This window comes from Pseudopodoces humilis, chromosome 16 (assembly GCF_049639895.1).
Source record: "Pseudopodoces humilis isolate 2021_Gansu_Grassland_sample_001 chromosome 16, ASM4963989v1, whole genome shotgun sequence".
Lineage (NCBI taxonomy): Eukaryota > Metazoa > Chordata > Aves > Passeriformes > Paridae > Pseudopodoces > Pseudopodoces humilis.
In genome coordinates this window covers 9709274-9737144 of record NC_142215.1, presented here as the reverse complement: position 1 = coordinate 9737144, position 27871 = coordinate 9709274, and the positions used below count along the sequence as shown (strand labels likewise).

Here is a 27871-nt window from a genome sequence, read left to right as displayed (position 1 = left end):
ATGTAAGTAGGCTTGTACATAATTGTGGCTGCTGCATCTGTAATCCTATTTAAGAACTTGCATTAATTTCCAAGTTCCAAAGAGCAGCTGGAGAGAGAGATTTCAACTCAAGAGAATAATCAGAGCTGCTGAAAGCCCCGTTAGACATTTCCTGGCATCTGTTAAAAGAACCAAAGAAACTGAAATGCCCCTTTATACCTTGTAAAGCTGTTATCATAGACAGGCAGATCACACTCTGGGTTTTCCAGTTCATCACATGAAATGGTAAATCCATCATCTAGAATTGCCAGTAAAGGATGGGCTGTGTCCTCATTAAGGTAGAAGCAGGTGCCTGCAAGAGAAAATGCCTGAGGATAACTCCACTAACTCCTTATAACATTAGAATTTCAGCAAGAGTGTGATGAATGTTATTTGGATCCACAAAAAGATTCACCAATGCTCTAGAAAGAATCTGTGGCTGACATTGAGAGGACAAGATCATATTTTTAAAGTTTTTCTAATAAATGGCTGTTTTACAGCTTAACACTGTTTAGTTTCAGCCTTGTGAAGAGCAGGGGACTTAACCTGGCTTTGAACCTTACCAGGGGTCAGAGCTGCAGGCATTGTGCAGGAAGTAGTTATTCAGCGATAAGGGGTCCTCCCTGCAATGGACTGTCTGGTTTCAAGTAATCTATTTTTAATCACTGAAATGAGAAGGGGGGCTTAAAGGACTCTCCATGGCCTCACTCATCCACATAAAGGCTGGACACAGTTTGAAGAGAAAGGATCCCTCATACTTCAACACCTCTCATCAGAGCAGCCCTCAGAGACGTAAGTCCAGCCCAGGATAAAAGTGCTTCTGCCTTTCTTCCTGCAGAGACTTCACAGAGCAGGTCTGACACATTGGGGCCTGAGGAGCAGCTGCTATTGGCACAGCTGCTGTTTGTAGCTGGTGCTTCTTTCTCCACCCCAGATAGGATCAAAGGCCATTCACCCACATTCAAGCTGTGTTCTTGCAGCCGACAGATCAGTTTGCATGAGGTGTTTCCATAATGTAGACTCAGAGAAGATAAATCTCCCCATGATAATCCCAAATGAAATCATTATAATCAAACTGCAAGTTACTTCATTGCAAATACAATACAAACAATGACAGGGCAATTACAGGCATGTGCTGCTGAAAACAAATACATGCTGTGCAAACAGAATGGGCAATTTCAAATATTTAGTTTGATTTAAGCAGCTGGAATACACACAAGCAATGGTAACACAATAACAGTCTTCCTCTCTAGGGATTTAAGGATGAACATTTCTGTGGTGTCACTGCTGTGTGGTGATAGGTTTTTTACTGAAACATAACTGCATGGTCATCCTGCTGAATAAACACAATTTTCAAATGTCTCAGAAGGTAAGGGCAGAAGAGACACGGGTAAGGTGTGAACACATCTGTGAGTGGCACGGGAGATTTGAGATGAGAAGTGAAGTTGCAGTGTCATTGCAACAGTGATGAAGGTAAGCACTGATGTCTGCTAGATTACTCTATAAAGTGCTGTCTCAGCCATAATTTCCAGCAGCAGCTTCCTTACATGGTAACCTCAGAAGTAAAATCAACTACAAATTTCCTCATCGGTGTGTCAGCACTTTGCAGGCTGGCAATACGTGGGTGTTGAGTTGACAGTGTCCCTTAAAATGTCTAGAAATTAGTAACTTTCAGTCTTACAATCAAATGTAACAGACAGCAGTTACATAAATTACAGAGCTAAAGCAATGCACTTATTGTTACAAGAAGCTGTTTTTTTCATTCCTAAAAGGTTACCAGGTGTGTAATTAGATGTAAGAGATTAGGACCTGGTCCAGAGGCCATTGAAACCAGCAGGAATCTTTCTGTTAAGACAGTAGATGCAACAATAGGCTGCTGGAGTTGTTCCAAACTGTACAGTACCTGTGGTGTGTATCAGGACAGGTTCACTTCTTTCACTGGAGCCACCCAGGTTTTGGGCTCTGACACAGATGTAATACTTCTGTGTTGGCTGGAGGTGAATTAGGACTTCACAGTTAGGGATCCCAACAATAGATCTACAGAAAACAAATCCATGGAAAATGATGGGGTAGAAAACAAAGGTAGGCCTTTGAAATTATTTTTCTGAGCAACAAAGAAGAAATTACACTTCAACTTGTCTTGTAACCGATCAACAACATTTTACCTTGTACAGTTGTCAGTAGCAGGGCAAGAGAGAGTCTGTGACAGACTGCAGATTTTTACATTTGCTTCTGCCCTTTTCCCATACCCATAAGTCTCATATAGTAATTTTTGATTAACATTTTACACCTAATTTTAGTAAGAGGATTGTTTGTAAATGTAAATTCACTAGAAGGTCATGGGTCCTTTTTTAGTCCTATCTGATGCCACACAATTGAAATGGTTTCATCTCTACAGGTCATGGGCTCAACAGAAGAGTAACTCACTCAGTAATAATATCATCATTTTCTTCATCTGTCAGCTTGGACAATTCAACCGTGTAGGAATCAACAGGATTAATGTCCCTGGATTCCCAGCACACCAGTGCTGCATTTTCACAGCTTCGGATCTTTTTATTCTTTATGGTAGGTGGTGAAGGAGCTAAAAAGTAGGCAAAAGAACAATTCTAAGCTGTTGCTTGAAGATGTTTGCAAACATCATGTTTTGAAGACAGAAAAATAGAAAAATGTTTACTAATACTATATAATTAAAGAAACCTGCTTCAGCAATGGACAATAAGCAGCAGGTAGAATGATTAACAGTACTATTTAAAGATATCATTTAGACTATAAAGGTCCCAAGAGAATTAAGCAGAGAAGTAACATAAAGACCAATTACACAACTCTTTTCTATCATTAGTTTTATCTTTGCCATGAAGGTGCATCTCTTCTCTGCTCTGAGAGGTCAAAGACATCTGGAACAAGCCCTTGAAGGTCTCACACTGACTTGCTCAATCTGATGTCAGGACACAATGTCACACAACGTCCTAGACTGAACTGCAGTTAAAAATAACAGCTTAACAGGTGACTCCACAAAATACCTATAAAGGTATAAGGCAAATAAAAGAAGAGCTGTGATTTATCTGGCAGAATCAGGAAACTTGAACCTTATTCACAGCTGGTCTATATGCTTGCATTTAAATAAGTTGTCTCTGTCTGTTTCTTCCACTCTAAAACAGGGACAGTTGGCATGATAGGCTCTCCAAATAAAAGTAGGGAATTCCCATGCAGTTAGTAGGGTTACCTCAGAAGAAAGAAAGTGCCCAGAAAGCATTACTGGCATAAAATTCAGAGATTATTTTGAATTTCACTACAAAGGTTACAAAGTCTTATGAATAAAATATTTTTACCTGTTACATAAACTGCTCTTTCACTTGGTGGACTGATACCAGAGGCATTTAAAGCACTGACCCAAAATTCATACTGTGTATTTGGCAACAGATCAGTAATGGTGCAGTATGTTTCTTTGACTTTTAGTGTATGCTCTGAAATGACAACAACAAAGCATTTACAGTTCATTTACACAGTTTCCCACCCTTCCCCAAAGCTGCATCACAGTGGAGTTTGGGTGCATTGTTTTGGGTGCTGAGTTCAAGAGAGCTCTTTGTGCTCCACACCCTTTGATCAGCTGTCAGGCAGTTTCACAATGCCTGCCTCTACAGCAGCATAAATCAGATGGGACAAGAGCTGAAGCTGTTTTACTGCTCATTTATCATTCTTGATCTTATAAAATTTGGATAGTTTCTGCTTTTCTTTCTCAACTGGCCACTGGCACTCTACTGGCTTCCACTTTTGAAGGTTCTGTAAGAGCAGTGTTAGTAAAGGCAGTCGTGTCACAAGGCTGGGACATTTTGGTTCTGTGGCTCTTTGTGTGCTTGGACATCTTAGGAAATTACAGTCTATTATTAGCACTAAGATAAACTGTAGAATCATCTGGGGGTTTCAGTGGGAGTGCTGATATGATGATTTGCTCTTTAAAAATACCGTGCTTTGCCATGGATGCAGCACGTATGTTCTAAAGCCCACCCTCCAGAAATCCTTGTCCCCTTCCCATTCCTGCTGTCCCTCCCTGCTGCTGCCATGTCCTGTCTTTACTCCTGAGATGGGCTCTGCTGCAGCTGGCAGCATGGCAGACCTGGCAGGGGAAGAGGGACAAAGCAGATGGTGGTGGCAGATATGACAGTTTGGGTGGCAGAGTGCACAAGACATGTAGAGGCACTTTGGCATCAGCTGGTTTGGCTAATGGAGAGCTGAGGTGTCCCCTTGGGCCCAGGTCTCCTTACCTGCTTGCCCATCACTGTGCCCCTCATTGCTCACTGGTTTGTAGCACAGCTGGTAGCAGTCCACAGTGTCATCTGAGAAGAGGCCCCAGCAAACTCTCAGTGAAGTGCCAGTTGCTGCATTGGGAGCCTGGGGATTGATCACAGGGGCACAAGGAGCTGCAGAGGGAAAAACAGGTCAGTTTTTGAATGTATAATCATGGCTTGTTATACCTCTCTTCTCACAAATGTCTTTGCACAAAGCCATTTATGTTGAATAGGGTCATATTCCTCCATTCCTCCCACATGGAGAAAAGTCAGGAGCTGGTTCTGTAAACAGCTGCAGATAGTAATAAGGTCACTGGTGTGTGAGAACTAGTCTTGCTTCAATTCAAAGTCAAAACAACAAAATAAATACCCCTCTGTAAACTTGGCCTCCCCTGCTCTGAGGGCTGTTCCAGTGAGCCCAGCATCTGCCATGCCAGCACTGCTGCCAGCCACCTCTGGGATCAGGGAAAAGCTGTACAACAGGGGGGCATCAGCACAAGCAAACAAGTACCAAATGCTGTTTTATGTTAAGAAAACACAGTACTGGGTTGAAAAAAAGAATAATGTTCTTTCTGACCATTTGTGATGCACCAGAAAATATTTAAAATTTTAGGCGTTTTTTTAGTTATTCAAAATTTGTTTGTGTTGTGCTGTTTCCTGTGGATTATGGGGAAAAAATGTTTGCTAAATAGCAGAGGAATATGTAACTGAAATCTGTTTATCAAGAGAAGCTGTGTAAGTTATTTAAAGCAGTCTGGGGTTCCTCTCTATTTTGTTCAAGCAACTACAAGGTAAGACAAGTTATCACTGACTAAGCATGCCTGACCCCTCGACAGAAGGGGGTACTCTTCATGAGTCTTCTAGGAAATCATCCAGCAAAAGCAAGGAAGTCCCAATTTAGCAGTAATTCCGGTAATTTTATATTGAAAACAAATGGAAAAAAACAAAAAATATCTTCTAGTGACTGTATATATAGGCAAATAAAAAGCTAGAAGGAAAACTAGGGGGAAGTTAATTCTGCCTTTACAGATCTCGTTTAAAAGAAGTAATGTTTAATACATATCCTCACTTAAATGTAAATAGGTGTGAAATAATGATCGGTTAGGAAGAGTACCTGGAATAGCATTAATGGAGTTCATTAGTTGTTCAACTTCAGAGACATCTATGACCCGTTCTTCAAAGTCTGGCAGTGTTGAAAGCTCTAAATCTACTTCTTTCTTTAAGAATTCTTCCAGTCTGTAATTGTAGGGAAAAAAAATGTCTAATTGGAAGTACCATACTGTTGGAAATATCTGTCTACGATGCTTATTTGGAAGAGAAGAAGAACAGCAGGCTCCAAATTAACATCTATTTCCTTAAAACACCATTTTCATAGCTGTACAAGCTCAGCCTCCTTGTGCCTATAGCTTGGAGATACGTGGCCAGCAGTGCCCCAAGATGCCAAAGGGAGCTGGGACTGAGGCTTGTATGCCCCACTCCTGCAGTGAGCTGGCTGCACACACCGAGCAGGGGAGTGAGGTGTGCCCAGTGCCTCGCTGTGCCAAGCACCCTATTAGCTCCATAACTTTCATTATTTTGAATTTACACTATTACTAATTCATGACCTCGTGGCTTTTGGCGTTGTCAATTTGAAAAAAAGGGGCATCTTTTCTCTGTGTTTTCATGAACAATAACAGTCAATTAAGAGGGCATTTTTGTGTATGATTTAGTGTGCCCTAAGACTTCTTCCAGTTGCTCCAAGATTTTTCAGTATCTGTTTTGAGCTCCCACAGCTTGATTTTCTACCCCACTATATTAATGCATCAATAAGCCTGTTACAGTATATTTAGGGAGCTCAGTTTTAGTCTCAAGAGCTTTAGCAATCCTGTTTCTCAGTGAAATTAGTTCCTTATGACTGAGCTGAAAACACTGATTTATTCAGGCTCTATCTTGCCTTTCGGATTTCTTGAAATTGGATCCAAACAAGTGTTGAGCGTTAAGTTTCTTAGAGCAACTTTTTCTGATGCACTTTAAAACAAAAATACTAAATATTTAAATAGCTCTAGTGGCTCATACAACATTTGTGTGCCTGAACAAAGTCCAGAACACACAGCAGGAAGAAATGTGACAAATATTCCCAGACTGTGATACTACCTGTCAACCATGGTTACTGCTGCCTGTTGGAGAAAAAAGAGAGAGTGTTAGAGGTAGTAAAGTCCAGGTGATGTCATTGACCTGTCCTACACAAATTGCCCCAAATGCAGCCCTTAGACTGAAGTAATTTGCTCTCACCCAACTCTGAGAACAAAACCAGCCCTTTTTATTCAAATGGACAGATCTTGGCTGAATTTACAGTAAGATATTGAGCAATATCAGGTGACTACCATGTAATATCAGTATCTGCCCGTCTAGACTTTAGACCAATTCCTCCCTTGGTTGTCTGAAGTTCCAACAGATCCCTCACAAACAAAGACCAAAATCAGCTGGCAATAGAACTCGGTGAAATGATCTGTGCGTGTAACTGGAAGACAGCTGTACAGTCCCAGGAGAAAACTAAGCAGGTGAGAGCTCATGGCCAATATTCACTTCTTGATGAATAATGGTTCTTAGGGGCAATGTAAAACTGTTTACAAGCTAAGGAGAAAATATGTTTATTCCAGAGATGCAGAGGAATGGGAAAAGTCAGCTCATGTGAAGAACTCAACAGGTTGGAGTCACAGCCAACTGTCCCACTGGAGTAGGCTGGAGGTGTTATGAGATTTGTTTGTTGTCCAGTTCAGAAGTTACTGTCACTGTGCTACAAGAATGCTCCCACCCACCTTAGTCACAGTACAGCTCAGGTGAGAGCAAGCACTCATCATCAGTGACAATTCTGATTTTTTTCCAATTATTTTTCTACCTGCAAAGAAAAATACCTTCTTGACACCACCTCAAGAGTGGGATTTCATACATCACTTTGCAGGAGCTCTTGACATATTTCAGCTGAACTTTCCTCCAAAATGAGCAAGAAAAGGAAACATTTTCTTAAGTGATTACATCAGCCTGCCTGCTGTGAGCCCAGAATAGAGCAAGAGAGCTGAGCCTGCACAAGGCAAGGAACATTAAGTGCTCCCAGAGTTTCCCCAGATAAGCATTTCAGCAAGATATCTTCTCTCTGAACCCCAGTGTGACTCACAACTCAATGAACATCCAAATTACAAACTTCTGTGTTTTGACTCTATTACGTTGTCCTACTAAGTCAATGCCACCATGCCAAGCACTTGGAGCAGTGACAGCATCATGGATTGAGCATCCCAAATTCTCTCTCCCAATAAGGCTGCTTGGGACTTCTCAGATGGGGACTACTTGCAAGCAGCAAAATGCACTTTCACAGTTAAAGCTCTTTACCTTCATAAATTCAGCTTTGTCATTTTCCAGGAAAAGCTCCTGGGTTTCATCTGTCAGCTCCTTGCAGATGTCAAGATGTTTCCCACAATTGACCAGCTGCTCATACAGAGCTTCCAGCTTCTGCCTTTTCTCTTCTCCCAGTGCTTCCAGCTGCTCTTCATACTTCTGAGCAAGCACTTGCACTGCATCGTTGTAATGCACCTCAAAGTTCTGCTCCTGCCTTCCAAAATTTTCCTGCAAGGTATTTGAGGGTTTGTACCTTGGCATCAAGCCTGATCCACAGGTCATGCTGAGGAAGATCTTACTCTGGTCTGCCTAAAATTCTCCTTACCATAGAAGAAATATGTCATGATTTAAATCACAAAACTAGGACACAGTACCAGTACACAGAAGCTGTAATTTGACTTCTGTGAATTTTTAGGGGTTTACTCTGATCATTCATCCCCCACCGAAGCACAAAAGTGTTGGATCTTGTTCCAGACATAAGAGCAACAGAAATTACAACAGTAACAATGATATAAGGCAACCTAAACCCAGGGAGCACAACTAGGATATATCCTAGCCATACTCTCACAAGCATTTCCACCAACACAGTCAAGCACATCCTTCCATGACAGAAACCATGGCAACTAGTGGGATCCATGGATTTGTGCTGAGGGAACTGGGCAGATAATGCTGGTGTCCTCACTCACAGCTGCAGAAGGCATTAGGAAGGAAGATTTAAGGAGCAGGCAAGTCTTTACTGCCAGCAGCTGCCCACTGTTCAGGCACTGATGTCCTCCTGTGCCACATGCAGCAGAGAAAAGACCATAGTGCCTTGAGTTATTGCTTCAGTTTGAACTTGCTGCCAGCTCATCTCCTTACCCTGGGGCCAAGCTGACAGCAGCCGAGTGGGAGCACAATTCTAAGTCATCTGCTTCAAGTCAGAAGCAGCTGGTCCAAGGATTTGCCTGGATCTGACACTTCTGTGAATGAAGCCAAGGGAACATGATGGCTGCTCTCTGGCTGGGCTAGTTAGATCACAGCTCTTTAGCCATTTAAAACTAAGATGAGCTGAATAGGGGTAATTTTATTTCTGAATGGAAATTTCTGTGCAAACTATAAATGTGGTTTTACTAGCCCACATTAAAAATTCTTTAGGATGAGTTTTCCTGAGTACTTCAGTCTAAACAAATCCCAAGAAAACTGTGCTCTGATCTGTAAGTACTCACCTCATTAACAACTGAACACCATGAATGTCAGTATTACTGTCATTACTGTTTAACCACACTACCATAAAGTTAGCCCAAGAGAAAATGCCTTACCTCTACAGTGATGAAGATTTCCTCCAAATGGCTGGCAACATTTTCCATCTGAACAATCTGTTCTTCCAACTTGCACATGTTTTTATGGATCTCCTCCTACAAAACACCCAGTGTGATTCTTACTATGTTTGAAGACTGTTTTAGAGGCACCACAGTACACCTGTGTTACTCTCACCTTTTCACTTTCCAGGGCACTGGGGAGCTGAGCAACCTCGTGATCCTTGTGTTCACCAAATAGTTTGTCAAAAGCTCGGATTGGTATCTTGCAGGTAGAACAAAAAACATCTGCTGCTTCTTCCTCTTCCTCCTCCTCCTCCTCACTGACAGCCTGACTATTCCACTCATCTGACATGCCACCACTGCTTAACCCCTCTCTGGACCATATGTTGCTTTCAGCCTCATCATCTGCTCTGGCTTTGCTCTGATTTTCACCTTGAGAAGCCTCATCAGGAAGTCCTTGTTGCTTTGTGCTTTGACTTGGATCTTTCACTGAAGAGCTGCTTTTTGATGTATTAAATATGGAGCCTTGTGATCCTACTTTTTCTGTGCGAGCAGGTGGCCATCTGCTCTCCACCTTCTCCAGACATCCTCCAAGAAGCTCAAGCTCTTTTTCTCTATCCTCATCAAGTCCATACATCTTAGCCAACTCTGCAACCTCCTTTTCCAAGTCATAGCCAACTTCTTGTGGGTGCTGAACTTTTTCACTACTCAATGCAGATTCCCTTCTCATATCCCCCAGAGATCTGTCTCCTCGACCGGAGAGCTCTTCAGGAAAGATATCAAACCTCTCCTTTGATCCATAAAGATCCATGTGATAAAATATCAAACCTTCAGTCTCAGTGTCACTAGACTCTGGGACTGGTGGGGAAGCTGAATGTTCATGTGACTGGCCACTAGTCTCATAGTCTCTTGTGCTGCCAGATCTGGATGACATCGGTATCCTCAGGGAAGCTTTTGAGATGATGAGTCTCAAGCTTGTAAAAGATAAGAAAGATCTTTAGCTACATTAGATACTTAGATACCAGGATTGAGTTTTTCTAGCTTAAAAGTATATAGATAGAATAGATTTGGCTGAGGACTGCTCAGGTCCTGGAGGTAGGCATGGGAAAGACCAAAGTCAGTGGCTTTGCTTCCTAAGTGAAGCTTCTGAAGGGAAGCCACAGGAGGCTTGTTTTCATTTCACCTCAGTGCAAAACACAGCAGAGAGCTGTCTCTGGTGTGCATCCTCTTTTCTGAGTACCTCATCTGTGACCCTGATGCCTGATTTCCAAACTGTGGAGTAGTCCTGTCCTCAGATCCACACTGTGTGCTTCAGGCACAGTTAGTACTGTTCTGTGCAATTGGAAATGGCCTGGTTTGAAGCCTGCTCACCCTTCAGCTGCTGTCAAGCATGTTTTCTGAGCTGTCAGTCAGGCATAATGTAGAATGTCCTCTGTTGTGACCACTGATGCCACTGAACATACTAGTAAATGCTCTGAAAAGTCCATTTCTGTATTTTTCAAGTTGCTGTTCTTAATACTGAAACTTGAGTCCAGGTTTTGGGTCCTTTCTAAAAAATATCACAGAGAAAACATACTGCCCTTTGGGGGTTCTCATGTGCCATGGAAAATATACATTTTAACATATAAAGCATCCAGTACCTAGGGAGCAAGGCAGGCCATTGACCTCTGGACTGAGAGATGCCTGCTCTGACCCAAACCTTGCACATTTTGTCTATTCTGTGCAAGGTGGAAAGTGTGAAAAGAGCAGGTGACATGCAAAGCTGTATGATAAAGCAGATGCACGTGGGACAACATTAAAACTGCAAAGGCAATTTTAATGCTGATTCCCCAAGCCCTCTCTTTCCAACCAGTCTGTATTAACAGTAGTGAAATGATGCCAGAACAGGGTTGGACCTCTCTCTGAACTGAAATGTCCCCAGCAGCCCTCCACTGCTCACCAGCATGAATGGAATCATAGCTACAAAACTACTCAGATCAATTTTATCAGCAGTTTAGTACCACAAGCAAAAGATTTCATGGAAAGATTTCAGCTGAATGTCAATTAACCTGTAGTTATATCCAGTCCTAGGTAAGTGAAGCATATGAAAGCTTTAAAATCACCTTCTCACAAAAGAACAAAAGCCAAAAGATCAATCAGATGTCAATGTTAGCAGAGCTTCTGGATAAGCTTTCACATACATTTGCTTTCAAACTACCTTTTATGGTCTTGGTTGTTTTGAGTAGTTGCTATTACCTCAAATTTATTTCATCAATGTTTTACTAATTTTCCTGAGAAATGCTTAGCTAACAGAGTCAACACAATCAGTGACGTAGTAGAAAGCAACTTCCCAAACCAGTGAAAAATACTGAGACATTTTGCACTCTCTGGCTGAGACCAGCCCTACAGATCTGTAAGAAAATGCACACAGACGTTCATAATTTGTCTTCTGGCACTGCAGACATGGGTGTGGATTCTACAGCTAGCAATATCTGCTATAGACAAAAACACTGAAGTTAGGCAGAAATACTATTTACGCTAAAGGCAATAAAGTAAATCATGCAAATTCTAATATTTTAAACAGAGAAAAGGTCTTAACACATACCAGAAAATGTTGTCTGGCTTCCGCAAAGACTTTTTTCCCCATAATTAAAACAATAAGGCTTGCTTTAGAAGCTACTACTAATTAGAAAAGTGAATTAACATTTATTTTTCCTACCAAAATGAAATGAAATAAATTAAAATGAGCATAATTAAGCTTGTCTGCAATCCTGCTGCCTAAATAAGATTTTCAGATGATTGCTCAGTGTTTGCTTGCTTTGCAGGCACAGATAAAATTACATGAAGCACGTTTAGATCCGTGACCATCAGTTATCATAAATACATAACAAAGAATGTTACTACCTAAAAACTTGCCTTCTATCTTAAGACGCCATAAATTCTTCTGATAGCTCAGATGGTATCAAAGTTAACTTCTATTCCCCCTAGTAAAAATTAATTCACACGAAAGCAATTCCTTCCCACTTTCCTATAACTGCAGTTGGAAGACTTATTGCGGTAACCCTACCCTGCCTCTTTGCTCAGATAGGGGCATACCAGCAATGAGCAATGGCACAAATATAGATGTGCCCTGGCTGTCCTTCAGCAGTGTGCTACTTGAGTGTCACCAGGATGAATGTCATACACTGAGAACAGGCTCTGAGGGTTGATTCCTGGATCTGAAATACTTAGAACAGTTACAGAGAGCTCTCACTAAAACCAGAATACCCTCTCGCTTTTGGAGGTGTAATTAATAAACGCTGCAGAGTGCATTCATTGCCTCTGGGTGTGATTTCCAAGGCTGGGGTGTTAGGCAGAGTATCGTGTGTGGGATACACCAAAAGTGCAAACAACTCACATGACTGGACATGTGTTTACAGAGTTGCACAACTTAATGGAAGTACCTGTTCTGTTCTTTGCAAACACTTACTGGTAAAGTCCTCTTCTCAAATTAGCAGGAGCTTTACTATGGGGCTGAATTGGAATCATGATCATGTATTAGGAAAAGAAAAAAAAAAAGAAAATTTAGAATTTAGAAAAAAAAATCATAGCGTTGCATATGCTTCTTATACATGTCCATATATCCTCACCCTGTGGGTGTAGGCCAACCTCTGGAAAGCTAATAATAGTGAAGAAAGCAGACAATGGCCCCACCAGGGAGGTTTTTATAGGAACATATCCCTTCAGTCTGTGCTCAGTAGGGGTCTACCTGATAAAAAAAAAGGCTGTGTATTACCACTGATTATTGTGACTGCTGTAGCACTTTAACTTTGCGAATCTACTCAAACCCTCAGCTGCCCAGCACACTCAGGCTGCTGCTTGTGAACACACTACCAAGCCAGCCCTGCTGGCAGTAGATTTTAAGCACTTCTGAGAATGTTGTATTATATATGGCTTGAGCTCAGGGGACACCACAAGGGACAATGTCTATTAGATCTTGACACAGCTCTGCTTTTTCCAATCATGGTGTCATTTCCTCATTTTTCTAGCAATGCAGTTGTTCGCTGTTTGGTGAGGAATCACAAGTTAATTGCCCATGTAGGCATGATCTCATTACCCCTAGCAGTGCTTCAATCATCTGTGAGATTGGAGCAGAAGTCTTTTCACATAAGTGATGCAGCCCTTGCTGAAATGTTAACATTTATGCTATCTGACAGATTTGATTAATTTTTCAAATGAGAGCTTACTTTTGCTTTAAATTATGCTATCTTGTAGGCCTTAATTTCTCGAAAAATTAGCAGTGTCAGCTCTGCTGCCAAAGACTGGAATATGACATTTGGTGGATAGTGAATTACATTCTGCCTTGGACACAGGGCCTGAATAAGACAGCAGTGACACTGCTCTTGTTCAATCACCCCGCTGCTCTCTGCTCCCCTCGGTACCCGGTACCCGTGAGGCAGCGTTTGGGTGGCATTTATACAAAGCATGGTGACCTCAGGGCAGAGCTGGGTGTCACGACAAGCACCCTTTGACTGTGGCCACAAGGCCCCAGGGCTCGAGTGCTGGCTCAAGGCAGTGTGGGGAAGGAGTGTGGGCTTTGCCTGGCTTTGGACACAGCAACAACTCACGGACTTTTGTGAGGACCACAGGAATGATGGCTGGAAGGAAAATGGTCCCTCAGGTAGCCGCTCAAATGTGGGGCTGTGTGCCCTGTGCTCCCTGCCCACCACTCCTCACAGGAATAGCGGCTTATTTCACAAAGCTTTCCCCTTCCAGTACCTGAAGGAAACACACAGGAAAGATGGGGCAAGGTTATTTGCAAGAGCATGTACTGACATGGCAAGGGGAACGGGTTCAAATTGAGAGTAGTTTTAGGTTACATATTAGGAACAAATTCTTCACTATGAGGTGGTGTGGCTCTGGCACTGGTTGCCCAGGGAAGGTGTGGACGCCCCATTCCTGAAGGTGCTCAAGGTCAGGCTAGATGGAGCTCTGAGGAACCTGGCCTGGTGGAAGGAGTCCGTGCCCATGGCAGAGGGGTTGGAACGCGATGCTCTTTGGGGTCCCAACCCAACTCATCCCATCCCATCCCATTCCATGATCCTGTGAAAAACGGCCCTTTCGAGGCCAGTCCCCTCATTCCTTTTACTATTGCACTGTTTATTCTCCACGCCCACCGTGAGAGCCGCCCTAGCCCCGCCTCTGCCTCGGCCCCGCCCTCTCTGACCCCGCCCTCGCCCCGCCCCCTGCCGCTCCCCCCAATGGGCGCGGGAGCTGCGGATGACGCGGCCCCGCCCCTCCCGCCGATCGGTTTCTGTTTCGCTCCGGGGCCCGCGGGGTCGCGGTCGCCGCTGTGGCGATGGAGCCACAGCCCGACAGCCTGGAGGGGTGGGTGGCCGTGCGCGACACCGCCTTCGCCGAGCCCCAGCCGCCGCCGCGGCTCCGCTTCCTCGTGGGTTGGAACGGCGCGGAGGGCGCGTTCGCGGTGACCTGCCACGGGCGGGCGGAGGCGGCGGAGCAGGCCCCGCAGAGCTGGGCCGGGCTCTTCTCGGCGCCGGCCCTGCGCGGCGTCCATCGGCAGCTGTCGGCCGTGTGCCCGCGCCTGGAGCCCGCCTTCCCCGAGCTGCCGCCTGCGCTGCCCGGTGCGGCGGCCGGCGGGCTCTGGGCCGTGCTGTTCCCCGGCGGAGCCGCGCCCGATGAGGCCGAGCTGCAGGAGCTGTGCCGGGCGCTGGAGCTGTACCTGGGCTGGGCCCTGGAGCTCTGCGGCGGTCGCGTAGTGCTGGACGCGCTCTTCGCCGCCGACCGCTGCTGCGATGACGAATACTTCGAGAGCCTCCACGAGCTCCGCGGGAAGGCCCTGCGTGGCCACTTGGCCCGGGCCAAGGAGGCCCTGCGGCGGGTACGGGCCCCGGGGCCGGGCGCGGGGCGGAGGGAGCCCGGGCTGCGGGACCGGGGGCTGCCGGGCAGGAGCGGGGGCCCCTCGCTGTAGGGCTGTGTGCAGTGTTCGGTGCCGCACTCAGCTCATGGGTGCACCTGTCTGAGCCTCAGCTTGTGCTCACCGGGGAGTTGCAGGATAAGCCTGGCAGCCACTGCTGGGACTTCATCGATCAGGGCACACTCGCCAGACTCACGTGAGCAAGGGTGACAAAGTCTTCCAACAACTTGCTAGTGGCGTTGTCCAGTGTCCAGATTTGTGCTTATGCAAACACTTTTCTATCTGGAAGTCACAAAGTCAGCTTTATGAAATACTGAGTGTCATCGGTCTTATAAGCACACCTTTATTGAGTGGGAAATAAGCCGCCTCTGCGTGGGCAGTCAGTGTAAGGCATTGGGGTTGTTACTTAAGCTGCAGGCACTCCTACAAAAACACATTGCTAAAAACATCCAGCGGTGTTGGGCAATGGGTGGAACAGTAACCGAAGAGGAGAATACAATAATGTGCTAATTTTCTAACCTCCCTGTGAAGGTCTCAGACTACATGTTTGCAGTAATGCTTGTAACTGGGGGATTCTCAGCCTTTTATTAAGACCAAACTTAGTCCTGGGCCTGTACAAATAAGTGGTTTGTATTCAAAGAAGTTGTGTGAGGGTTTGTTGTTTTTTTAAGTAAAATTTTGCCCTAATGATTGAATGATGATAGCACTTTCTTTTGTTGGCACCTTAGGTTTCTTGATTTAGATGTGTTCCTGGATCTTTTCCCCTTGTAAGCATGAATTTAAAGGGTGGTATGTAGTAACAGAGTTGCAGTTAGCACCTGGGAATGTTGAGGAGTTACAGATAGTTCAGGCTCACCAGTGTGTTGCTGCTGTTTCTTGCAGTACCTGTTTATGGTCTATTTTCTGGCAAAGTAAGCTGAAAGGTATTTTATGAAAGTGATCACGCTTTGGAGGAAAGTTATGACAGTTGATTTCCTATTTCTCTTTCCTACTGCAGTATTTAACAGATGAAACAACACTACTTTTTCAGAAAGACACTATTTTTAAAAACACAGCTTTAGTTTACATTAGCATGTACCTTGTTGTATACAAAAGTCAGTGTCTGTCACTGGTTAACAGTTCACAGCCCTTTTAGAAATACATTCCAGCCACCACATTCTTTTGGAAGCAGCACAAGCATGTTCAGCTCTGTGGCAGTTTGGGGCTTGGTGATGAGGTACAGCTTGTTGCCTCTGATAGTTACTCTGCAATTTCCAGCTATGTTTTAGATACGGCTCAACATTCTGTAGAGTGGTGCTGCAGACCTAACAGGGACATAAATTCATTATACTGTAGTCTAGACCAAGTTATGAAAGATTCAAGAAACAGACATTAAACCAACCTGAAGTACCAGAGCATCATTTTTTCCTTTTTACATTCATGACCTTCACTAATACTTGCCCTCTACTTACTCTAAGCATCTTCCAGGAGCAGCATGACCCTCACTTCTTGCTTTTAGAATAAGAATCAGAAAGTCAGCTCTTGCATTTGTATTTGGCTTCCACAGTGGGGCAAAAGCATGCCAGGCCTGCAGACAGGATGGGTGGGAAATGCCCTTGAGCTGACTTCCACAGATTTTCTCTAGGGAAGTTCCTCCATACATGGGAACTCTGCTGTCTTACCCAGACTCAGCTGGCAAGAGCAAAGGTGATGGTTTAATTTCTGTGATTTTCAGTTGCAACACAACCCAAGCTTATTTGTTTTAATGCCTTTTCTCACTACTGGTAGCACACACACCCCTCCCATCCCCTTCCCTCTTTATGGAGCTGCAGAGCACACCCTGTCCTTCCAGGAAGGTCTGTTTCTCAGTGAAACTTAGCTATGCTTTCTCAGCCAGCTCACTCTATCCTGGCATGTAGAGCATGCTATGGTCTCTGCCAGCTAGTGTCAAAGAAAAATCATTGAAGCTTTGATTGGTACCAGTAAACAAATGCAACTGAGGGCAAATCCCCAACTTTTTATTTTGTCATAGAAGGAAATAAATAGGGCCTAGTGTATCAAAAGGCAGTAATTCCATAGAAGAATTATGACTTACAAAGTGTAATACCACTAGAACTGAGGTTAGAAAAAGTTATTATAAATTATACAAATGTTAAAGGAATTTAACTGCAGGGTGTATCAGAAGTAAATGCCAGTCTGTTTTTTTCTGTGCCTGAAGTCAGAAATTCTGGATCCAGAAACTCATTAGCAGGCACTTAGTAATTGTGGAAGCAATGTAACAGCTAGTTTAAGAATACCTTGCTTGTCCTTCCAGTACAGAGTTCCCATGATTCCCATTTATGTTTATAAAAAACAGCAACCAAGCCATCTGTACACAGTTATTAGAATGTTTCTGGTGGACACCCTAGGCAGGATGCTCCTTGCAGGCTCCTGATGGAATGTATAGCTATTACTGCCTTTAAGAGTGTGGTGTTGGGGGTATTTTCGTCTGGGGTAGCTGCAGAATGCCTGGCACAGGCCTCCTGTGCAGTGAGAAGTCTTGGCTGTGGAAGGACAGGTCCTTTCCACTGGAGCCTGGCAGCATCCAGCACACATGAGTGCAAAACAGCCGTGTCTGATTTACCTTTTATCCCCTTAGGTTCTGCAGCAGCATAAAAGTGCTGACACAATGGTGGCTTTGATGAAGGTTTATGAAGAAGAAGATGAAGCTTATCAGGATTTGGTCACCATGGCAACACAATTCTACCAGTATTTATTGCAGCCCTTCAGAGATATGCGAGAGCTGGCGACACTGTACAAACTGGAAATCCTGGTAAGTCTGCCTTTACAAAGTGAAAGGCCAAGCTACGTAGTGGGGCATCAGCTGCTCTTGGAGCAATTCAGGCTCAAATCATGTAACATGATTCTATCTGTACCTGCGTTTTTTCATCTGCCAAACCACCAAACGTGACTGACAAGTTCAGAGTTAGGGCAGAGCCACTCAGAGGATCTTGGAGTCCATGATAATTGCTTGACTAGAACTGCTGCTGACTTCCCACCAGTGTCCCACTAAATAGGAGAATATCCCCAGGCTCCACCTCCCTGGGGTTTACTCTGGGGGCCTGAATTTACTCTGATATAAGTAGCCTTTGTTGTGCCACCTTCCATGGGATTAGTTTTTGACATTGAGAATGTCATCCTTCAGGAATGCTGATGCACCAGATTAACTCAGTTGTGGAGGTAGAACAGAAGATGGAGACCTTCCCACTCAAAGGAGTTTTCTGTAACTGCTACAACCTGCTAGAACTACAGATGAAAACATATCAGTTGTCGCTGCTTTCACTTTATGTGCATCTTAAACTGGAAGCACATTCTGAAAGTTGTGATGCCCCTGGAAATGACAGCCATTTGCTATGTTGAGTTTCCTTAAATAGTGTGTTAAAATAAAGTGAGCTGTTAATGTTCTCAAAAAGAGCAGAACAGTTTTATGTTTAGATTAAGGTGTTCGGGTACTGAAGATCTAAACCTGTGACAATAATATGTTCATATTTAAAATAATTCCATAATTAAAATGGAATTTGGAAAGAATGAAACTAAGTTCATATTAAAAAAATAATAACCCTGTAAGGGATATTTAGGTGCATTTGAAATATAATTATTTTAAAAATATATTTGAATACTAGACTTGTATCCGTGTCTCCTTTGTGGACTTGAAAACATTCTCTTATGTTTCTTTTCTGTATCCCTGTTCCTGTGTGAAAGAACTGCCAAACTGGAGAACCTGCTGGTGCAATGTGCTGTCAACACGTGGGGAAAAATAGAAGAGAACATTGCACGTAGAAGAGTTACTTTTAGTAACAATAAAAAACCACTTAGTAACAATAAAACCACAACAAAATCCACTTGTGTTGGATGTAATTTTAAAGATGATATTTTAAAAATATTTTAAGAAGTAAATTAATCCAAATGTGAGGTCAGTATTGGGGAACAAAGGTTCTGAATTAGCCTAGAGAATGAGAAACAGGAATGAGCAGTGATTCACTTTGTGACAGGTGAGGGGAACGTCATGTTTTCCATCATGCTTGAAATGTCTCCAAGTGTAGCATAGTGTGGCTGCACCTCTCTGGAAACCAGGTGGTAACTAAGAATTTTGTGTCCTTGTAGAAATCTTTGCAGTATGATAAGTTGGGGCCTAGAAGAGTAGCAGCTTTGCAGAAGGATGCTGAAGAATGGACTAAGCGAGCTGAGAGTGCTGTGTGCTCCATTCAGGATATCACAGTGAACTACTTCAAGGAAACTGTAAAGGCTTTGGCAGGTAATCAGAATGATTTACACAAACGGTTGTGTAAATACCTAACTTAGGTGACTGAGAGCTCTTCTTATCTCTGTGCAGAACCTGAGGTTTGGGTGAGTGTCTAGCTTATGAAAGAAATACTTTATTCACTTAAGATGTATGTCTTTTAACCAATTTGGTTTACAGCTTGGATTTGACTTGCCTGAGACTTAGGGCTGCAAACCTCTGTACAAAAACCACCATGGGTGCTTTTAATGCTTGATGTGCAAGCCTCAAGGATTTCAGCATGTGAACAGAGTATGTTGCTGTGCAACTGCTAGGGTATGTTTCCATGGTGCAATGAAGTATTTTACTTACATGTATAAGATCACAAATTCAACCTTGTAATCTTGTAATTTCTAAAGTTTCAGAAATCGTTTAATAAGATTAGCATTTTAATACTTGAGAAACACACAAGGGCTATTAGTACACTGCATTTCTCACGTTTTACTGCTATGTTTTAACCTACAGCAATGCACAAACACATGGAACAAGATGAGGAGAGATTTGGTAAAACCACCTGGGCATCAGCTTTGCCACGGTTAGAAAACTTGAAATATATGTTGGCAAAAGAAACCCTTCAGCATCTGAGGGCGAGAGAGTTGTGCCTGAAACAGAAGAGAACTGGCATTCAGAAACTCGTAAGACCTTACAAAGCCTCCTTTTCTGTCACTGTTGTTTGAAGGGCTGATCAAAACCTACTGAAAGGGTCATGAGAGTAGGCTTTTGAAGTCTTTGCCTATGAAACAATTTAGGTTTTCAGCACGGTTTTATGTGGTGGAAAATGCACGTCTGCAGTTTTTTTAATTGCTCCTGCATGTTTGAGGACACTCAGCAAAGCTTAAGATACATGCTTTTACAGTTCAAGTATCATTTGAGCATTTGTGATAATAATATTTGAAATTATTTCATTTTAGGGAGATAAAGACCAGATATTATTTCAGAGGACACTGAAAAATTAAGATACTTATTTTAATATTAATCTTAGATGCCTTAGACCTAACTGTTGCTAGGAGTACCTGATACTTATTTTCCAAGAGTAGTGTACTGTAGCATATATAATAGTTTTCAGGAGCAGTATCATTTGTGCAGATTATAATGAAGTCTCTCCTGGTAAACTTAAGGTAAATTTATACTTTAGGTTAATAAGGCTCTCTGGTTCTCTGAATTTCTGCTCCAAGCCATTTCTAATGCTCTGTTGTTTTCCATATCAAAGCAGCTGCCAGTTAGACCAGGCTCCTTACAGGCATTTGTGCATCCAGACATGTTTCATGTGTGCATATTTTGTTACTAATGTTTTTTATTTTCTGTTACAGATGGAGAATCTTGGTGAACAAGAAGAGAATTTAAATATAGTGGAGGAGTTGGAAATACAGTATTATGAAATACAGCTGGAATTATATAATGTACAGCTTGAAGTATTGAAACATGAAGAGATGCTGCTTATTGTACAGTTGGACACTATAAAGAGACAGATTAAAGGTGAGAATAAAATGTTATTTAAGCACATATTCAGAACACAAAAGTGACATAGCCTGCTCTGTTTTCAGTTTAAAAAAACCAGATATCACTGCTCGGGTCTTGCTAGTAGAAAGCATTGCTGGAAAACATTAATGCTATGGCACCATCTGATATTTTGTCTTTTGATTAATTAGGCACTAATTTGATAACACAAGTTTTAAAAAAAAGCCAGACTGTTTGCTCATGTTGCCAGCAGCTGTGACATGTGCGTGCCTTGGTTTAGCATGGAGTAATTTATATTGACAGTGCTTAAGTGCTCTAATAGCTACAAGATCTACGTGCAGAAGCTGGGTATCATGAACCTGCTGAAATAGGTCTTAAAATTCATCATAATCTATTCTAATCTAACATGTAGAAATTACAAAATGCATCCTATAATGACAAAAAGAGGTGGTTATAGCTAGAATGGTACCTGAACACTACTGTCTTCCAGTTTAAGTGTCTTTCTATGATAGTTACATCGAGTTAGGCACCAGTAATGTTCTTACTTGTGCACAGGAATTTCTCTGTTAGTGTGAAATAAACATTGCTGCCACTTGTTACATAACTGAAGCGTGGTAAATAGTAAAATAAGACACCCAGTGTTGATCAGAGGAGTCTCCCATTTTCCAGGAAAACTCCAGTTGGTGAAGGTAGGAGTTAAAACATAGGGAGGCATTTGAAAGAGGAAGCTAAATAACAAATGCTAACAGCATAAATTTGATCCTGCAAAGCACCCTTGCGAGTAACGTGACATGTTTGCATATGACTGTGAAGGACCCAGCTCAGCTCTGGAGCTTTACACTTACTCATAACTAACTCACTGCCTTCAGTGGCTTTTAAGATGTCATTAGCTCTTTAAATGTTTAAATAAATGTGGCAATTTTTGGTTTCTTAAAAAATGCCAAATGCCTTTTTAGAGAAACAGGATGAAGTTGTTTACTATGATACATGTGAAAATCCTGAGGAGCTCAAGGTCATTGAACAGACCATGGGACAACATTACGCTAACTTGTCAGCAATGACGATGCTGAGGCAGAAGACTAAGCAGTTGGAGACAAAGCGTGGGACTGTCTGTGCGAGGAGAGCCTACCTCAGGAACAAAAAAGTAAATGCAGTCCTGGAGATGTGCATTTTCTTCAGCTGATGTCTTGATTCACGAGGGATGGACAGGAAACAATTAGGGAAGTTTGGGTGGAGCATACAAGACTCAGTGCCAAGGCCTGCAAGCAGAAAGAGGGGCAATGTTTTAAGCCAGCTTTTACACTCTCTGGTGTGGTGCAAGTGTGTCTCTGGCTTAGAAAGAGGGTGCAAACTCACCTGGGTGACCTGGGTGGTCCCCCATCAGCTAGACCTTACCAGAGCCCTGTGGGGCCAGCTGGAGCTTTGCCCTAGCAGCCTTTTCCAAAGCAGCTGCAGTAGAAAACTGGCTTTGTATGGAGGAAACTGCAGGGATAGGACAACCCACGCACTGATACTTTACCTTTCAACAGGAGGAAGGGGAAACTTTAACAGCTGCAGTTCTCTCTCCAGCCCCTCAGTTCTGTGCAAGGGGCAGTTTTTCCCTTGTTTCCCATTCGGAGCAGAACACTAGGAAGACACAAGTTGACTCTCATGAACCTTCTCAGTAAGATGAGTTTACCTTGCACCTGCAGTTCTGCTGGGGCAGAGAGCAGAGTTTAAGTTCAAGTCTGTCTGACCTTTTATCCCTCAGTAGCCTGGACAAACTGGGAATTTCATTGGAAATGTTCTGTGAGCCATCATTGTCTCTTGCTTGCAACTGCTTCCTTGGCAAACACTTCTTTTGCTTCTGTTTTCATTTACTTAATTGCTGTCTATTGGTTGTATAACTGAAGCCAAATACCACATGATTTGCAAATGCTTGTCCAGCCATGTGGATAATCACCCTCTGTACAGAGACAAAAAGTGACTCCCAGAGAAAATACTGAAGCCTGCAGCTTCTCTGTGGCACTTGTTACTAACAGAAGGTACCCTTGCTAGGCATTCATTGTGCTTCCCATACCTTTGCTTCCCTGCCTTTTATACTTGGGAGTTATGGCAAATAAGGGAGAGGGGGAGAAGGTATATTTGTGTTTTTGTAGTGCCCTGTGAGCTTCTTTCTTGCCTTCTTCCTCATGTCTTTGCATGAGCTTGTTTCTTCTTTTCATCTCCCTTTCTGCTCTTCTTTTTTCATTTCATTTTTTTAGCCAAACTGTAAGACAAAGGGGTTGGGTCATGTCTAGATACATTTTTGCAGCAGCATGAATAAAAATATGGGTGATTAGAACATTGGCATTAGCCATGAAAGAGTCCCACAGCCAAGCACCCAACTGTGGTTGCTATTTTGTGGCCTGTGCACAGGAGTTAATGGCAGAGTTGGTGCACAGGAATTGTGAACTGACTGAGAGTTGCATGAATTCTGCTCTTCTCCCAGGATCAGTGTGAAGCGAGCCATCGGCAGAGACTGCAACAGGCAGAAGAGAGCAGAAAACGCTTCCAGCAGCATCACAGCATACAGATAGTAAGTACCAAACAGCAGCCTTGGGGAGTCTGGCAGCTGCTTGTTTTCACACACTGAAACTCACTTACTTGTGTTTTAATGCAGAAGAGAGACAAACAAAAAGAGGAGGAGAAAAAGAAAAAAGCTTGGATAAGCCAGGAACGTCAGAAAACACTGGAGAGGCTGAAAGTATTCAGGGAGGCAAGTACTGTGAACTGCAGTAGTCCTAAATGATGTCAAAACATGTCAGAAAGTAGCCATAGCTCACATGTGAGCGTGGTCCCAATCAGACAACCATTTGGATAGCCTAAAATAGGATTATGTATAATGAGTAAAGAGGATTAAATCTCCTAAAGATACAGTTTCCAGGTGTGGACTCTGTTGCAAAGAATATAGATAAGGAAATGGCTTTGAAACAAATGCTTTATCATTAATTTAAATTTATTCAGGGTTGAATTTTCTTCTTGAATGGGTGGATGGGAGAGGTCTGTGCTTTGTGGCTTTTTGTCTCATTGGGGTTGATGTTTTGGTCAGTCTAATGGAGATGTGACCCTCCTGCCTTGTGATTTTGTGATTTCTTTTTCAGAAGTGTCCAGCTCATGTTGTTCTGAAAACATCTTGTCCTCGGCCTCCCAGTCCCAAGTTGCCACGAGACATCCCTCAGCAGGCTGTGGTGCTGTCCCCTCCTCCTGCATCAAGCACAGGGGCAGCCCCAGAAGTTCTGTCCCCTGCACCCTCATCAAGAGTACAGGCATCTCTCGAGCAGCCACAGAGCATTGTTCTTGTAGGAGACGAAGAACCAAAAGCTTCATGTCATAATACCCCTGCAGATATCCCTGTCCAGATTTTTGTTACTGATGGTGACACAGAGGAACAAAAGCACAGCAAGGAATTGATGGTCTCTCCATGCTCACTACCCCCTCCTCCACCCCCTCCTCCACCTCCTCCTCCCTTGCCCCCTCTGCCCCCACCTCCCCCACTACCTCTCCAGTTAAAATCACCATCAGCAACAGAGGATAAACCACTTCCCCTGAGCTCTGACAGCCCCTCAGAAAGCCCTGCACTGCACAAACAGGATGACTCCTCCAGGAGGTCTATAAATAATTGCATAGGTAAGTAGGATCACATCAACTGGTGCTTTTTAATGCATTTCCTGTATTTTGTATTTCTCTCTGCTTCTGGACAGGAATAATATCTAGCTTTGATCAGGAGAAAGAGGCTCTTGGAAAGCTTGGTCTAAGAAATTACATATAGTAGCACTGACCATAGCTCAGGATGTTAAATGAGTAACAATGATTTGTGTGTCCTGTTTGAGACACTTCACAGGGTCCTGATGCTCCAATCAGACCAGTGTGGGTAAACTTGTAGCTGTACTAAGGCTACACTTTAGTGTTTATGATTTATGTACTACAGAGCTGGCAGTCGGGCTGCTTGCGTTTCTAAGGTATGCACAGCTTGTGTCCACTTACAATTTGCTTGGTTTCTAAATAAAGGTTTCCTAGGAGAATTCATGCAGAATTCAGCCAGGATTTGAAAGGCAGGTGAATAGTTTTGGCATACATTCTTAGGGAATAAATTCTGCTCTGTTACACCTTTGCTCTGTTAGCAAGATCATGCAGGTGTAATTGAAGGCTGAACTTGGCAATTGAAGGGGTAGTTTGAATGAGAATAGAGCTCAGCAACCTCCCAAGGCTGCACTGGTTGCATCCTGCTAACAGGCTTATTTTTGTCTCTGAGGCAAGCGGATATTTTGACTATGTCAGAGAGATTGATCTAAGCTGGAAGGCAGCAAATTTTTTTGTTGTTTTTCACAGTGGAGCTCATGCTAGAGTGAAGAATGTCTTTAAACGTGGTACATTCCTCTTCCTTTGCAACTCTTCACAATACATCAAAGCAGCCTTTGTATCCTGTCAGTTAAGAGGCAAACCACAGGCAGAAATATCAGGGGCAGTTCAGCGTTTTTAGTTCTTCCAAGCTGTGGGGAAGTACAAGCAGCTGAAGGGCTGAGACACAGTTGAGTTACCATGGCAAACTACTGTGCATCCAGTGCAAACTTCAGCGTGGGGATATCCATGGGATAACTCTATCACTGATACTCTTAAGAAGCCTTGATTAGCAACAGGAGTTGTACACCAGAGTAATCTGATTACTATTGGAACAGCCTTTCTGGTAGCTAATATTTACTGCCATTCACAGCCTAACATTGATGTCTTTTCATTATTTTTGCATAAAAAATAGTTCTTGGTATATTTTTGTTTATTGGAGAGATCTGATTAGTTAATTACACCTATTTCTTGAAGAAAGCCATCATGTCAGTAGCTGTAATAGTAATTGCTAAATTACAATGGGGACTTAATGAAACAGCTTCATAAACATGTTGGTTTTAGTTATGGGCTTCTTGTGTCTTTCTATGTGAAAAGCCAGGAGAGGCTTCTTTTATAATTTGTTTGTCTGACTAATCTTTTACCAGGCAGCCCATTTAGGTAGTAGACTTAAGACTCGCTTACTTGTAGGCTTTGTAAGGTAGTCTGGTGGATCTTTGCTTCATCCTTTTTAGTCTCTGAAGGTACCAAAGGATTTAGCAGAATGTTACATTTCGAGTGGTTGATGTTAATCACATAACCTTGTGCACACTGCGCATGGCAAAAATATATCTAGCTGTGAGGCACAGATGGTCTGGACCTATTGCTGTCCAGGGAAACAGCCTCTCTGTCTGAAAGTCTGGAGCAAGCAGCAAAGAGTCCAGCAGGAGTAAAACACAAATTAGTGTGTATCAGGAAGTCTAGTGGAAGCTCTCAGTATGCTTCATGGTCTGAAGTTCAGAAACACACACCTGAGATCTAAATCATGTTGTAAAATAGGAATTGTTTCCAAGTCCATGCAGAAAAGAGCTGCTAGCATAGGGCCTGATCTAGCTCCCAGGGGCTTCAGTGGTGTACTTTAGAGCCCTTCTACTCAAAACCTTTCATTTATCTCTTGGCTGAGCAAAAATGCAATTGACGGTCTCAGCAGGCTTCTGGGCAGGCTAGGAGGGATGGTGGGTTGTTTATAACACAGAATGCAAGAGTTTTTTGGTTCAGTGAAATTTTTTTGAAAGCCCATAAAGTTGTAATGAAAAAGAGCATTGTCCTTTGTGTATAATTTCTTCCTTAGAGCACAACCTTATGTAATGATGAAGCATTGGATTCTCAATTCAAGGTATAAAAGCTTTAACTGCTTTTTCAAAGCAGTTCCAGAGCCTGCTGTTGCAGAGCTTGAAAGAGTCTGTGCCAGAACGGATCATTCTTTTTCCTGTCACTAGCAAAGATTAAAGGAAGAGCTCTGAACACTTGGGTAGGGCTTCATACATCCTAAGTGTGGTTGTCTCATTCTTTCTTCTGGTAACAGTAGATTTGTCTGTTGCAGGTTCCATGGATGAAGTTCTGGCTTCTCTGAAGCGCAGTGAAGTTCATCTCCGCAAAGTGGAGCAGCCAAATCCGTACGCCTCTGTGAAGGACAGCATCCTTTCTGCCATAAGGCAAGGGGTTAAACTAAGGAAAGTGAATCGAGATACTGAGAGAGATGTCAGTAGAGGATCCCCTAATGAGCTAGAGAGAAGCATTAAGGCAGCCATGCAGAGAATTAAGAAAGTGTCTGCTGATTCTGAAGAAGAGGAGGACAATGATCAGAGTAATGGAGAATGGGACAGCTCACCAGCATGACAGACTGACTGACTGGAACAGAGGGTGTGCCTCATTTTGCACATTGTAGAAGACTGTCCCATTCAAAATGAAAGAGCTGTGTGATTGTGTGTGGTGTTCTCATAGTCCAAAATGTCTTGTAAAGTAAAAGAATCCTGCTGATCTTCTATAGGAGCTGCAGATTCATATTTTTGCATGATAAATCATACTCCAAATTATGCTTGCACTAATAGGTGTTCTGGCTCAACCATGTAGTGTTTTCACCACATCTGAAGACAGCTGAAATTCTGGATTGAAACATACATTATTAAGATTGTTACTACACAGTAGGTAATGCTATCACAACAAAGTTTGAGTGAAAAAATAACTGAAAATCTCTTTTGTCAGATAAAAGTAGAAGCAAATATGTGGTGATAGAGGCAGATCAGAAAATTTAGCATAATCTGGAATCTTTTGCTCCTACCTCCATTGTCCAGAAAATTCTTAAACATTTTGCTTGTCTAATACAGCTGACTTAAATAACTATGTGGATACTCCATTTATCATCATATTAGAAAGTGTGCACTTACAGATGGCTTGATAATGCTGATTGGAAAAATCAGTTTCAAGTTTGAAATAAACAGTACTGCAGTAATTACTGAAAAGTTTACTTTTTTAGCTGAAACATTAAATATAGAGAACTTTTAGATGTTAAATGTTTTCCATGCATCTACATTTATAATGACCTGTTGACATGAAAGAAAGAGCCAATATATTGTATACAATATTTTTCAGGATTTAGTCCTGTAATGCAGGGCTGCATTTTTCCACTGAGAGCTTCAATACATGTTTATAGCTACTCTCATGAATTTAAATTACCTGATGGCCTTATAAATGGCAGGTATTTACATTGTGCCTGGAAGCTGACTGCTTCAAAATTCAGCTGCATTCAATTTAGAGACTCTTGCTATTTTGGGTAGATAGTGGTGAAAATTATTCAAGTTATTTTTTTGAAGTTTATACTGACCCTTAATAAAAATATATCTTGACACAA

General features: G+C 42.7%; 2 protein-coding genes across 5 annotated transcripts in view; one reads left to right on the top strand and one right to left on the bottom strand.

Moving 5' to 3' along the window:
- FSD2 (fibronectin type III and SPRY domain containing 2) overlaps positions 1 to 14794 on the bottom strand; it is an 18876-nt gene extending 4082 nt beyond the window's left edge. Inside the window, exons 1-11 of one of the 4 annotated variants that reach the window (XM_014251132.2) lie at positions 14673 to 14794; positions 9150 to 9948; positions 8975 to 9070; positions 7671 to 7904; positions 6438 to 6460; positions 5419 to 5540; positions 4281 to 4436; positions 3348 to 3482; positions 2446 to 2599; positions 1922 to 2055; positions 199 to 331 (exon numbers count right to left, since the gene is read on the bottom strand). In XM_014251132.2, coding sequence (XP_014106607.2) covers positions 199 to 331; positions 1922 to 2055; positions 2446 to 2599; positions 3348 to 3482; positions 4281 to 4436; positions 5419 to 5540; positions 6438 to 6460; positions 7671 to 7904; positions 8975 to 9070; positions 9150 to 9908 — 1946 coding nt within the window. In that variant the 5' untranslated portion in view covers positions 9909 to 9948; positions 14673 to 14794. The other 3 variants (XM_014251130.2, XM_014251131.2, XM_005521540.3) reach the window with 3 other exon arrangements.
- On the top strand, positions 14271 to 27871 carry WHAMM (WASP homolog associated with actin, golgi membranes and microtubules). Its single transcript, XM_014251129.2, has 10 exons — positions 14271 to 14831; positions 17485 to 17658; positions 18990 to 19140; positions 19630 to 19799; positions 20475 to 20640; positions 21579 to 21766; positions 23093 to 23179; positions 23264 to 23359; positions 23745 to 24270; positions 26564 to 27871. Exons 1-10 carry the CDS (start codon positions 14292 to 14294, stop codon positions 26857 to 26859), a joined length of 2394 nt encoding a protein of 797 aa, XP_014106604.2. The 5' UTR covers positions 14271 to 14291; the 3' UTR covers positions 26860 to 27871.